At 42.1% G+C, this 12,929-nt stretch overlaps 1 protein-coding gene across 1 annotated transcript in view; it reads left to right on the top strand.

The window, feature by feature from the left end:
• The window catches only part of LOC111954790 (CUB and sushi domain-containing protein 3-like), a 41,993-nt gene extending 35,716 nt beyond the window's left edge, over window positions 1-6,277 (top strand). The window contains exons 12-13 of the mRNA XM_023974702.2: window positions 436-581; window positions 5,989-6,277. Of these exons, the coding sequence (XP_023830470.2) occupies window positions 436-581; window positions 5,989-6,119 (277 nt within the window). The 3' untranslated portion in view covers window positions 6,120-6,277. The remainder of the gene's footprint in view (window positions 1-435; window positions 582-5,988) is intronic.
• Window positions 6,278-12,929: the final 6,652 nt, after the last annotated feature.

Raw genomic sequence — 12,929 nt, 5'->3', positions numbered from 1 at the left:
AACAGTTTGTTAATTAAAGCTATAACAGTTGTAGCTACAGCTTACTGTTGTAGCTACAGCTGTACCTGTTGAACGTTGATGGTCGGATGCCTGATGTAAATGATTGAATGGGCTGCTCTCTACATTGACGTGGGAAAATGTGCAAGAGATTTTTAAATGCACTCCTTTCAAAGCTAAATTTGTTGTTTTCATTTTCTATTGACATTGTCACTTGCCCATGGAGAGGGATTTGTCATTGATCTGTGTGTGTGTGTGTGTGTGTGGTGTGTGTGTGTGGTGTGTGTGTGGTGTGTGTGTGTGTGTGTGTGGTGTGGTGTGTGTGTGTGTGGTGTGTGTGTGTGTGTGTGTGTGTGTGTGTGTGTGTGTGTGTGTGTGTGTGTGTGTGTGGTGTGTGTGTGTGTGTGTGTGTGTTGTCTACTCTGCTCTCTGTCACAGGGACGGTCCAGAACAGAGCTCCCCCCAGATCGGTCAGTTCAGTGGGAACACAGCACTGGAGTCTGTCTACAGCACCTCCAACCAGATCCTCATTAAGTTCCACAGCGACTTCAGCGGCAGCGGGTTCTTCGTGCTCAGTTACCATGGTGAGCACTTAATCTGAGAGATGGGCATGGGAGAGAGAGAAACTTAAAGGACAATACAGAGACAAAGATGGAGATCGAAGGAGATAGGGAAGGAGGGGAGTGAGGGAATGAGAAGTAGAGAAAGATCAATGGCCTGAAAGGCAGCAGAGTGAAGCTCCTAGTCCTCCACTTCCTCCTCTTCATCCTCCTATTCCTATTCCTCCTCCTCTTCCTCTTCCGCTACCTTCTCATCCTCCTCCTCCTCCTCTTCCCCTTCTTCGGCTTCTTCCTCCTCCTCCTCATGCACCCTGACTGCCTTGGGCCTCGCATGGCAGCCAGTACTCATTATTGGCTCAGCTCATTTTCATAGTCAATTAAATCCTGACTTATTGCACTTCGATGCCTCTCTCCCATCTGACAGTGATAAATCAGTGAAGGTTTGTGGCTCTATACACATCGATTATTGACTACAGGCTGCACTCTGAACAATGAGCACTCGACCAAATCTAGTTTTTCTAAACAGCCATCCAGTCACATACTGTATTGTATACACAGTGCTGAGCCAAACCAAGACAATAATAGTATTAATAATATTAAGCTGAGCTGTACTGGGCAGGCCTGGTTACACATCCATTATAGTTGCTGAAACAGGGCTGGGAAGGAGAATGTGACAAGAAACTATCCGAGCCAGCACTGTATGTCTGATTGGCATTATAGTGTAAATCACGTCTCTATAAGAATAAAAATACCTCAGCCTGCTCAATCCGGTTCAGGTCAGCCTTATAGTGTAAATCAGTCATTCCAGTTCTCTATAAAGCTGGTGCTGGTTTACAGTAGCCTTCTTTCTGTGGAATTACCAATTCCACACAAGGCTGTTCTTACACTGATTGTTGACACGGTGCTACTGGAATAAACAGATTTATCAGCCCAACAGAAAAGCCCCTGTTATTCTGCTACCGCCAGCATTTATGACTTAACTACAAGTGCTTATCGATCGTGGCCTATATCAAACGTCTCTTCCTGTTAACCAGTCTGCCTCGATTGCGGACGGTGTGGTGGCTTTAAAGGTACTCCAATCACTTTACTATAACAGTTGAGGTGCTTAACTGTCACTTTAGTTTCAGCTCTGTCCAAATGGATTATGGGTAAACTGCAGTTTGATACAGTATGGATCAACAGTCGCTGTTGGTTGATTACAGTTATTAAACAATGTTTAATTTGTCGGTCAGATGTTCAAAGGTAACGGAGAACTATTTGATGTATACTATTATTATCATTATTATTCATCTGTACTTCAATCCCTATAGTCTAATAAAGCAATCCCTAACCACATATCTGGTCTGTTGCTCCTCTCTGAATGTACTAGACTAGAGAGAATGCGCAGCAATGTTTCTCTATATTTACATGGATTTGGGAATTACTCTGCTTCTGTAATGAGTTTAGCTTTGATTTATTTTAAAAGACCGAGTTAGAGTTAGAGACAATTTTATTTCCCCTTAGTGAACACTCTGCTTTGCTGTGAATTAACCAAGATTTATATAACGTTTAGTATTAGTAAAATATATAAATTTACTATATTAGAATGTCCTCAACTGTCCTCAACTGTCAAGTAATCAGATTATAGTCTATAGCCGGTTTATTCATGTAGTTTGCAGTCCAGACTTACAAAAAAAAGTGTTTTCATTTCGGTCACATCAAAGATTGGCCAGGGGTAAATAGATTGAATATGATTATCTCTCTGAATAATCTTCAACAAGCAAAATGCAAAACTGTCACTTTTTCCAATTCTGTTAAGAGAGGGTTTACGTTATTCAGGACATTATGCAGACATCATGATTTGATGACTCAATTCCCAGAGCCCACTAGTTTTGACCGGTGATTATCTTCATCGTTCACAGTAACCAAGTTTCCATCCAGTTTTTAGGCGAGTAAAGTCAAACTGTATAAAAAAAAATCACAACAACTATGATGGAAACAGGAAGTTTTGGTACAATTTGATCAATGCAGGCAGATAATTTGTACGTTCAACATGGTGAGCTCTTTTTGTGTCTGTAAAATGGCGGTGGAAACGCCATATCAAAGTAAACTTGGAGTCACGTGATTATATGGTGTGTTGTCCTCCCATTACGACTCGGGAAAGCATGCAGTTTATAATACTACAGATGAAATACATTATAGGAACTTCATGCTCCTTTCCAATAAATATTGAGGGTCTTATTCTGGTGACATGATGATCGATGCTTGACTGCCGTTAGACAAATACAAATATCCCTTCACTTATCCATAATCCTCTCACRGTGTAAACTAGCCTACCTGCACAGCTTATCCGCACTGTGMCTGCGAGCTGTTGGCTAGACCAAGGTAGGCACATTTGCTATTTAACGTAACGGTTTTTGTGACAAAACTATCGATGGAAACACATTGAACTTTAGATTTTTATTCTGTACATGAAAACTTCGGAAAATACAATTTTGTGTGCACTATGTRATCACGTACTGATTTTTATCACAACAAGTCAGTTTAGTGGAAACACTACTYATGGGAAAATGTGCATATTTTCTTTATGCAGATTTGAGAATATTTGCATGAAAATCTGTGGCCAATTGGATGGAAACCTAGTTAGTGTAGATAAATCCCACGAGGGAAATACATAGAGGAAGCTAAGTAGTGTTTCCTCCTTTTTATTGCGCTCTTTTGTGAGAACTGCACTCTTAGAAAAAAGGTGCTATCTAGAACCTAAAAGGGTTCTTCGACTGTCCCCAYAGGAGAACCCTTTGTAGAACCCTTTTTGGTTGCAGGTAGAACCATTTCTACAGAGAGATCTAAATGGAACCCGAAAGGGTTATCCTGTGGGAACATCCAAATAACCTTTTTGGAACCCTTTTTTCGAAGAGTGCATCAGTCTCTCATGGGGACATAGAAAGTAGCAGTCAGTGTCATTGACTCTTCATAGCTTTCGCTTCAATTGCCAATACACACAAACACACGCACACATATTCTCCAACTTCACAGTCACACACACACACACACACACACACACACACACACAAGTGAGCCACACACATGTGATCAACACACACCACACACACACACACACACACACACACACACCACACACACCACACAACAACACACACACTCAGCAACCCCACACCCCATAGTGCCACCCACACACACACACACATACACAACCCCTCCTCACCACCTAACACCCCACCCACGACACACATACACATGCTCCCATCGCCCATCATCGTTCTCCTACCTAACCTCCCCCACCCTGTTCCCTCTGTGCTCTCTCTCCTTCCTCTCCCTGCAGAGCCTCCAAAGGAATCTTATTAATCAGCTAGCACATTGAACAGGAGCCACATGGTAAGTGGCTCTCGCTACTTAATTCGTTATATTCTAGCGACCAGCATCGTCTGGAGCCAAAGCTCCTGTTCTCTATTAGAGAAAGCTGGCTTCCTCCCTCCTCTCCTCTGTCTACTCTGTTAGCTGGGGTGTATTCATTAGTGCACACAGCAGCAAACCATATRAAGAGTTTCTTATTGGACAAAGGTAGGTCCCTCCCCGTTTCGTTCCGTTGGCTTCTGTTTGTTTCCCAGTGTATACATCCCTGTTCATGCCTGGGAGAAAAATAAGTACTGTYTATCAGACCTGGGTTCAAATACTATTTGAAATCTTTCACYTATTTTTAGTTTTTGCTTTAGCCTGCCTAGGGAGCCAGGTGGGTGGGGTTTGCGTTTTTGAGACGTTGGTGCCTGGTTGTGCCAGGGATGGGGATTGGTACAAATAGCCCACTGTGTTATTCCTGATAATTAATGCACCAATTAAGACGGTGAAACGGTTCCCACAATTAACGAATGTTGATGGTGCTTCAGCCTGTCTATATATACTGGAAGAGAGAGGGAGAGAGTCAGGCAGTGATTCCTATATAGTGATTCCCTAGATATAGTAGTGTGCTACTTTTGACCAGAGCCCTATGGGGAATAGGGTGCTATTTGAAGCGCAGACCAGTTGAGTAATGCTCTAGCTAGCTCCAGTACTTCATAGTATTAGCATACCTATTGTATTTTTAGCAGCATGCTACACTTTCAATGTATTTGGTGCATGATAGATTACCTTCAAATATTACTCAATAGTTCATTATGATGAATGATTAATGACTGTTTTTGATTTRCCCTCCTAGTTTGTGTTGGCATGACACTGCCAGGTAGCTGGGTAATGGGTGTAGTCTGGCTTTGCAGTCCTGAAAGATGTTGGCTGTAAGATTCAATGGTAATATGGTAATATTTCCCCTTGCCTTGGTAATATTTCCCTTTACCTAATATTATTCCTGTCATTAGCAGTGATTCCTCAGATTGTGTGTGTGTGTGTTCATGTGTGTTTGAGAGTGTCTATGTGTGTCTGTGTCTGTATGTCTCTCCGTCTGTGCATTTGCGTGTGCTTGTGTGTGTACAGTGTAATATCTCTCCCTGTGCACAGCTCCGACCTGTATCACCTTATTTTATCCTGTCATTAGCGCCAGCTAGCAGCGTTCGCTTTCCTCAGATCGTTAGCAGTGCGTCGGTCCCAGCACAGCCCAGTTTGACCACTCTATTGATTCCCAAAAGGTACACTGGGCTTATCTGATGCCCATAAACACATCGTCGTGATCACGTTGCTGCTGAATTAATTGTTATGCAGCCAGGTGGAGGAGGTGTGGAATCTGATATTGTTTTTCCATTTACGCTTAACCTTTCAAATGTCAGTTTTTCCTCCTCCCCAATGCTGATGCTCTTTTGTCCAGACATGGGAAATCAATGGAGATCAGTGATTTTGCAAGTGGGTCTGCGGTAGTGGTGGCACAGGTGGGGTGATGGGCTTTGCATTACTGTTGAGTTTAGCAGAAACTCACGTTTAAACCATTAACAGGAATAACCAAGAGATCAAAATATTCTTAATTTAATTCCATGTTTGATAGAATACAAAACAGTGCCAGTGCAGTAAGTGCTTAACAAAAAAAGAGCAGTACTACTTTTTCATTACTGTTGAAATGTTTTTTACACTTTTTTCTTCTCTTCTTTCTTCCTCCTTCCTCATTCTTCCGTCTACCTTCTTCTTCCTCCTTCTTCTTCCTCCTTCCTTCTTCTTCTTCCTCCTCCTTCCTTCTTCTTCTTCCTCCTCCTTCCTTCTTCTTCTTCCTCCTCCTTCCTCCTTCTTCCTTCTTCCTCCGTCTTCTTCCTTCTTCCCCCTTCTTCATTCTTCTTCTTCCTCATTACTCCTTCTTATTCTTCTTCCTCCTTCGCCCTTCGTCCTTCTTCCTGCTTCTTCTTCTTTTTTCTTCTTCCTTCTTCCTTCTTCCTCCTGCTTCTTCTTCCTCCTTCTTCCTCCTTCTTCATCCTTCTTCCTGCTTCGTCCTCCTTCTTCCTCCTTCTTCCTATTCTAGCATACCAGCTGAGGATCTGCCAGGCGCCCCCTGAGGTCGCTAACGCTGATATACTCATGGAGGACGGGGAGCTTGAAATAGGTAAGGCGTCCACCTTTAGTTCAATCCCAGAATATTCTCCCTTTTTCTAATGGATCGTTTGAGAGAGATTGGGCCTCCTCACTACTCTTCATACTTAGGACCAGGAGGTTTTTCTACCCACCTAACCTAACCAGGAAAAACTCTGGTGTTGTTGGTTATAACTATGACCTGGAGTTTTTCCTGGTCAGATCACATGGTCAAGAATACTCCTGGGCATGTATTCGTAAAGTGTCTCAGGGTGCTAGGGTTCGATTCAAACTGTAATGTTGAAGRGTGTGATCAACATTTTTATTTAAAGATGTAGCTGACGTATGCAGCGTTTAACGTAGATGCATTCTCCGCTAACGCAGAAACATTGCCTTTAAATTTCAWTCACGTTGTTACGTTGAACTTCAGCGATGCAGATTGAATGGAGCCCCTAATCGAGGATCAGTTGAGCTTTTTTAGCTCATAATGAATGAAGATTATATGGACGGGGATCAGACACTCCTACTTCTGAGATGCTTTGTGAGTATAGGTCCTGGCCTTACTTCAGCCGCTGAAACTAGGAAACTGAAACCCTTTACACCAGTACCATGTCCCTGTGTTTCACAACATCCCCCATATCAGTCTCACCTCTGCTACAGTAAACATGCTGATGTACAATGTTCGCAGAGAGTATCGATCATGGCTTAGAGAAGAGGGGGCAAGCCTCCTCCTGTATGTGTGACCCCCACTAATACCATGGATGGACTCACACACGCACACACACACACACACACACAGACACACACACTCAGACTCACAGACACCTTGCTAGGACACACACATGCATGCACGCATGCGCACACACACACCCTGCTAGACACACAGGGTTATTTCTGCTTTGCCGTGGTATTAATAGTGAGTTAGCAACTAGCTCTGTGATTGGTGGGTATCAATGAGTGAGTTAGCAACTAGATCTGTGATTGGTGGGTATGAAAGTGGGCGAACACAGTGGCTGAGATGGATTCAGCTTGCCCGGTAACAAGGCCCAAAGACTGTGTGCGTATGTGTGTGTGTCTGTGCGCGTGGTTGTGTGTACTGTAGCAGCCCTGTACAGAATACTAAAACCACTATCATCCATCATCATCTGTGACATGGCCCTCTGCTGCTTTTTAAAGATATCAGATGGCTTCTAAAAAGACTAGAATGTTACAGTAGATGATGGTGATGATGATGATGAAGAGCATAACTTTTGATTTTCAACACCAGTTATTCTTGGTTGCACTAACACTAGTACTAATACTTCAGGGACCATGGTTTATTTTGCATTATATACTGGGTGGTTCGCCCCCTGAATYRTGATTGTRTGAAAGCCGTATACCACGGGTATGACAAAATATAACTTTTTACTGTTCTAATTACGTGTGTAACTAGTTTATAATAGTAATAAGACACCTCAGGAATTGGTGGTATATGGCCAATATACCACAGCTGTTGGCTGTATCCAGGCACTCCGCATTGCGTCGTGTTAAGAACAGCCCTTAGCRMTATTATATTGGCCATATACCACACCCCCTCATGCCTTATTGCTTAGTTATAAAGTCTTGAAGTGTCCTACCCAGGCTAGAACTCACTCATCAACAGTGTTCAACATTGACATTTTGGGAAGGTCACCCCATCCGTCTCAGGCATCTGTTGTCCTTCTTAATTAAACAACTGCTTCATCTGAGTGCATCTACACTCTTCAAAAAAAGGTTGCCAAAACAGTTCTTTGGTTGTCTCCATAGGAGAACCCTTTTTGATTCCAGGTAGAACCCTTTTTCGTTCCCGGTAGAACTCTTTTGTGTTCTATGGAACTCAAAAGAGTTCTACATGGAACCAAATGGGTTCCACCTGAAACCAAAAATGGTTCTTCAAAGGGTTCTCCTATAGGTAATTTTTTCGAGATTGCTGCAGTAGGCTACACACTCGCTACTTTCTTTGTCTCTCTCTCTTTCTTTCTACCCTTCTTTCTTTCTTTCTCTCTTCGCTTTCAGGACACATGCTAACTTGTCTTCTCAGCCTCTTGCTCCATTCAACTTTTCTCTCTCTCTCTCTCTCTCTCCTCCTCTCTCTCTCTCTCTCTCTCTCTCTCTCTCTCTCTCTCTCTCTCTCTCTCTCTCTCTCTCCTCTCCTCTCCTCTCTCTCTCTCTCCACTCTCAACATTTCCCTCTCTTTTGGTGTCCTCCCCTTCCTTCCTCCTCCCTTAACTGTCCCTCCTTACAGGCAACATCCTCCAGGTACCGCTCCATCCGCTTCACCCTTGGAGGTGAGATCCTGACATGCAGCTGGGGAGAGACTTGCAGATGGACGGGCCCTCCTACCACATGTCAAGGTGTGTTGTGAGCGCGGCATGGTGGTGCGTTGTTTACGTTCTCTTTTCATGCGCATAATGTGTGCGCAACGTTGCGAGAGGCCTAGCGAGTGTGTGTTTGTTGTGGTGTGCGTGTGTTTGTGCAACTCATGCGTGTGGTGGCAGCTGTAATAAACTGTGTTTAGTCATTAGATGTTGTGCTGCTGTGATGCGTTTTGCCCAGCTCTGTCACAGCCCCTCGTGTCTCCTGTCTTCTCTTCCAGTTATGTTTCTGTGTCGTCCCTCTCGCTGTGTTTAGTGGCCTAAACAGCTGTTGTCATTAATCTTTTATGGTGCCATATTTCTCTCCTCGATCCCATTGGTGGGACTCACTTTGTCAGGATTTGTCCTGATAATCTACCTGAAAAATATGTTAAACCTGGAAACTCGATGCATCATGGCATCATTCACAGCCTGCGTCCCAAATGGCACGCTATTGCCTACATAGTACATTACTAGTACATTACACAGGTTTTTGTCAAAAATAGTGCACTATGTAGGGAATAGGGTGCCATTTAAAGGCAGTCACAGTATTTTGCAACCGGAACTGGAACTCGATCAAAACTAACTCCCAGGCGTGTGTTAYAAATAGAATGAAGTAGAGCTGAAAGTTTTCACATWACTTTGAAGTTAATTTACAMTACCAGTCAAAAGTTTGGACACACCTACTCATGRAAGAGTTTTTCTTTATTTGTACTATTTTCTACATTGTAGAAGACATCAAAACTATGAAATAACACATATGGAATCATGTAGTAACCAAAAAAGTGTTGGTCAAAATATATTGATCAAAATATATTTTAGATTTTAGATTCTTCAAGTAGCCACCCTTTGCCTTGATGACAGCTTTGCACACTCTTGGTATTCTCTTAACCAGCTTCACCTGGAATGCTTTTCCAACAATTCCCACATATGCTGAGAACTTGTTGGCTGCTTTCCCTTCACTCTGCGGTCCAACTCATCCCAAACCATCTCAATTGGGTTGAGGTCGGGTGATTGTGGAGGCCAGGTCATCTGATGCAGCACTCCATCACTTTCCTTCTTGGTCAAATAGCCCTTACACAGCCTGGAGGTGTGTTGGGTRATTGTCCTGTTGAAAAACAAATGATAGTCCCACTAACCGCAAACCAGATGGGATGGCGTATTGCTGCAGAATGCTGTTGTAGCCATGCTACAAGTGTGCCTTGAATTCTGAATAAATCACTGACGGTGTCACCAGCAAAGCACCCCCACACCATCACACCTCCTCCTCCATGCTTCACAGTGGGAACCACATATGCGGAGATCATCCGTTCACCTACTCTGCATCTCACAAAGACACGGCGGTTGGAACCAAAAATCTCAAATTTTGATTCATCAAACCGAAGGACAGATTTCCATCAGGGCGGCAGGTATCCTAGTGGTTAGAGCGTTGGCGAGTAATCAAAAGGTTGCTGGATCAAATCCTGAGCTGACAAGGTAAAAATMTGTCGTTATGCCCCTGAACAAGGCAGTTAAGCCACTGTTCCCCGTAGGCCATCATTGTAAATAAGAATTTGATCTTAACTGACTTGCCTAGTTAAATAAAGGTTAAATAAAAATAAATAAAAATAATTTCCATTGCTTGTGTTTCTTGACCCAAACAAGTCTCTTCTTCTTGTTTGTGTCCTTTAGTAGTGGTTCATTTGCAGCCATTCAGGCCTTATTCACACAGTCTCCTCTGAACATTTGATGTTTAGATGTGTCTTTTACTTGAACTCTGTGAAGCATTTATTTGGGCTGCAATCTGAGGTGCAGTTAACTCTAATGAACGTATCCTCTGCAGCAGAGGTKAATCTGGGTCTTTCTTTCCTGTGGCAGTCCTCATGAAAGCCAGTTTCATCATAGCGCTTGATGGTTTTTGCGACTGCACTTGAAGTAACTTTCAAAGTTCTTGAAATATTCCGCATTGACTGACCTTCATGTCTTAAAGTAATGATYGACTGTCGTTTCTCTTTGCTTATTTGAGCTGTTCTTGCCATAATATGGACTTGGTATTTTACCAAATAGGGCAATTTTCTGTATACCACCCGTACATTGTCACAACACAACTGATTGGCTCAAACACATTAAGAAGGAAAGAAATTCAAAAAATTTACTTTTAATAAGGCACACCTGTTAACCTCTCTGGGATATGTGGGAGTATGGGCCCGTTGCCGAACCGTCCAGGAAATGCAGAGCGCCAAATTCAAATAAATTACTATAAAAATGTATCTTTCATGAAATCACACCTCAATATACCAAATATAAAGCTTACACTTGTTGTGAATCCAGCCAACGTGTCAGATTTCAAAATGCTTACGGCGAAAGCAAACAATGCTATTATCTGAGGATAGCAACCAACAAACAAACACAGACCATCATATTTCAACCCTCCCGGCGCGCAAAACGCAGAAATAAAGATATAATTCATGCTTACCTTTGACGAGCTTCTTCTGTTAGGCACTCCAATATGTCCCTAAAACATCACAAATGGTCCTTTGTTCGATTAATTCCGTTGATATAAATCCAAATGTCATTTATTTGGCGCGTTTGATCCAGAAAAACACTGGTTCCAACTTGCACAACGTGACTACAAAATATCTCAAAAGATACCTGTAAGCTTTGTCCAAACATTTCAAACTACTTTTGAAATACAACTTTAGGTATATTTTAACGTAAATAATCGATAAAATTGAAGACGGGATGATCTGTGTTCAATACCGGAGGAAAACAATGTGTAGCATGCTTTCTGGTCACGTGCCTCTAACAAATTCACTGGAGCCTCATTCTGAACATGGCTACTTCTTCATTTCTCAAAGGAAAAACCTCAACCAATTTCTAAAGACTGTTMACATCCAGTGGAAGCGATAGGAACTGCAGGAAGGTCCCTTAGAAATCTGGATTCCCAAAGAAAAATCATTGAAAAGAGAGTGACCTCAAAAACAATATATATTAATGGTTTGTCCTCAGGGTTTTGCCTGCCAAATAAGTTCTGTTATAGTCACAGACATGATTCAAACAGTTTTAGAAACTTCAGAGTGTTTTCTATCCAATACTAATAATAATATGCATATATTAGCATCTGGGACTGAGTAGGAGGCAGTTTACTCTGGGCACGCTTTTCATCCAAACGTGAAAATGCTGCCCACTATCCRAGAGAAGTTAATTAAAATGCATTCCAGGTGACTACCTCATGAAGCTGGTTGAGAGAATGCCAAGTGTGCAAAGCTGTCATCAAGGCAAAGGGTGGCTACGTTGAAGAATCTCAAATACAAAATATATTTTAATTTGTTTAACACTTTTTTGGTTACTACATGATTCCATATGTGTTATTTCATAGTTTTGATGTCTTCACTGCTATTCTACAGTGTAGAAATAGTAAAAACAAATAAAAACCCTTGAATGAGTAGGTGTGTTCAAACTTTTGACTGGTACTGTATATAAATATATTGTCTGTGTAATAAATAAGGAGAACCCGTAAAGTAAGGGGTGGTTCATTCTCGGCATAATGTAACCACTCCTTTTATTGTTCTGCTTCTTGGCCGAATGTGTTTACTTAGTTTAGTGAGTACTGTCTCTTGGGTGACCACTGAATAAATGACATGTATCGAAAGTTACAGAATCCACCTCTAACATACATTTGGTCTGCTGTTATGTGCCCACCCAGTGCAATGCCCGGCCCACGATGTAAGATTTGACTCTACTGGAGTAATCCTGAGTCCAGGCTACCCTGAAAGCTACCCAAACCTGCAGATGTGTATCTGGACCATCAATGTAGAGAAGGGCTACAACATCACACTGTACTTCGAGTCCTTCCAGACCGAGAGGGAGTTCGACATCCTAGAAGTCTTTGATGGTAGCTACAGTAGCATTACACTAGCCTGGTCCCTTAACTGTTTCTGCTGTCTTGCKAACTCATTACAGCACAAACAGATCTTGGACCAGGCTAGCATTGCACACTGTGKTGTTTTTTAACCTGTTCTGCTTTTGCTCAGAGATGTGTTGTGTTCAAACTGTCTACTTGGGCTGCAGTGGCATTGTAAATGTACTCTTTAGTGAATTGAGTTTGGAGAATTTGGGAATGAAATGGCTGGAAGTGTCAGTATTAAATGCAAGGCCTACAGAACTTTGTATGACCTCCCTTTGAATGAATGCAACAACATGAATGTGAAGCAACCACAATACCACTTAACACATTTTGCTGTAATGTCTAAAAGGCCTTTGTGATGAACAATGTTCAGCCCCTCTTCTCACAGCTAAAGTTGAAAGATGCTCACATTTGAATAGTTTGCCTAATTTCAGTTTATGTGACAAAACAAGCAAGTATAGTGTAGAGAATCATTATACTATCTAAAGCGCTGTGAAATATATTTTTAATAACCACATATTGTATTTTCAGCTGTTTGAAGCTGGTGTACAAAACCAAAAGTAAAAGAAGCCAAAACTAAACTTAAGAACGGGAAGCATAGAAATAGCGTGCATAGAGTAGATCCACCACTTCTTA

Source organism: Salvelinus sp. IW2-2015, linkage group LG30 (genome assembly GCF_002910315.2).
Source record: "Salvelinus sp. IW2-2015 linkage group LG30, ASM291031v2, whole genome shotgun sequence".
Taxonomy (NCBI): Eukaryota; Metazoa; Chordata; class Actinopteri; order Salmoniformes; family Salmonidae; genus Salvelinus; species Salvelinus sp. IW2-2015.
This window is presented reverse-complemented; position numbering and strand designations above follow the sequence as displayed.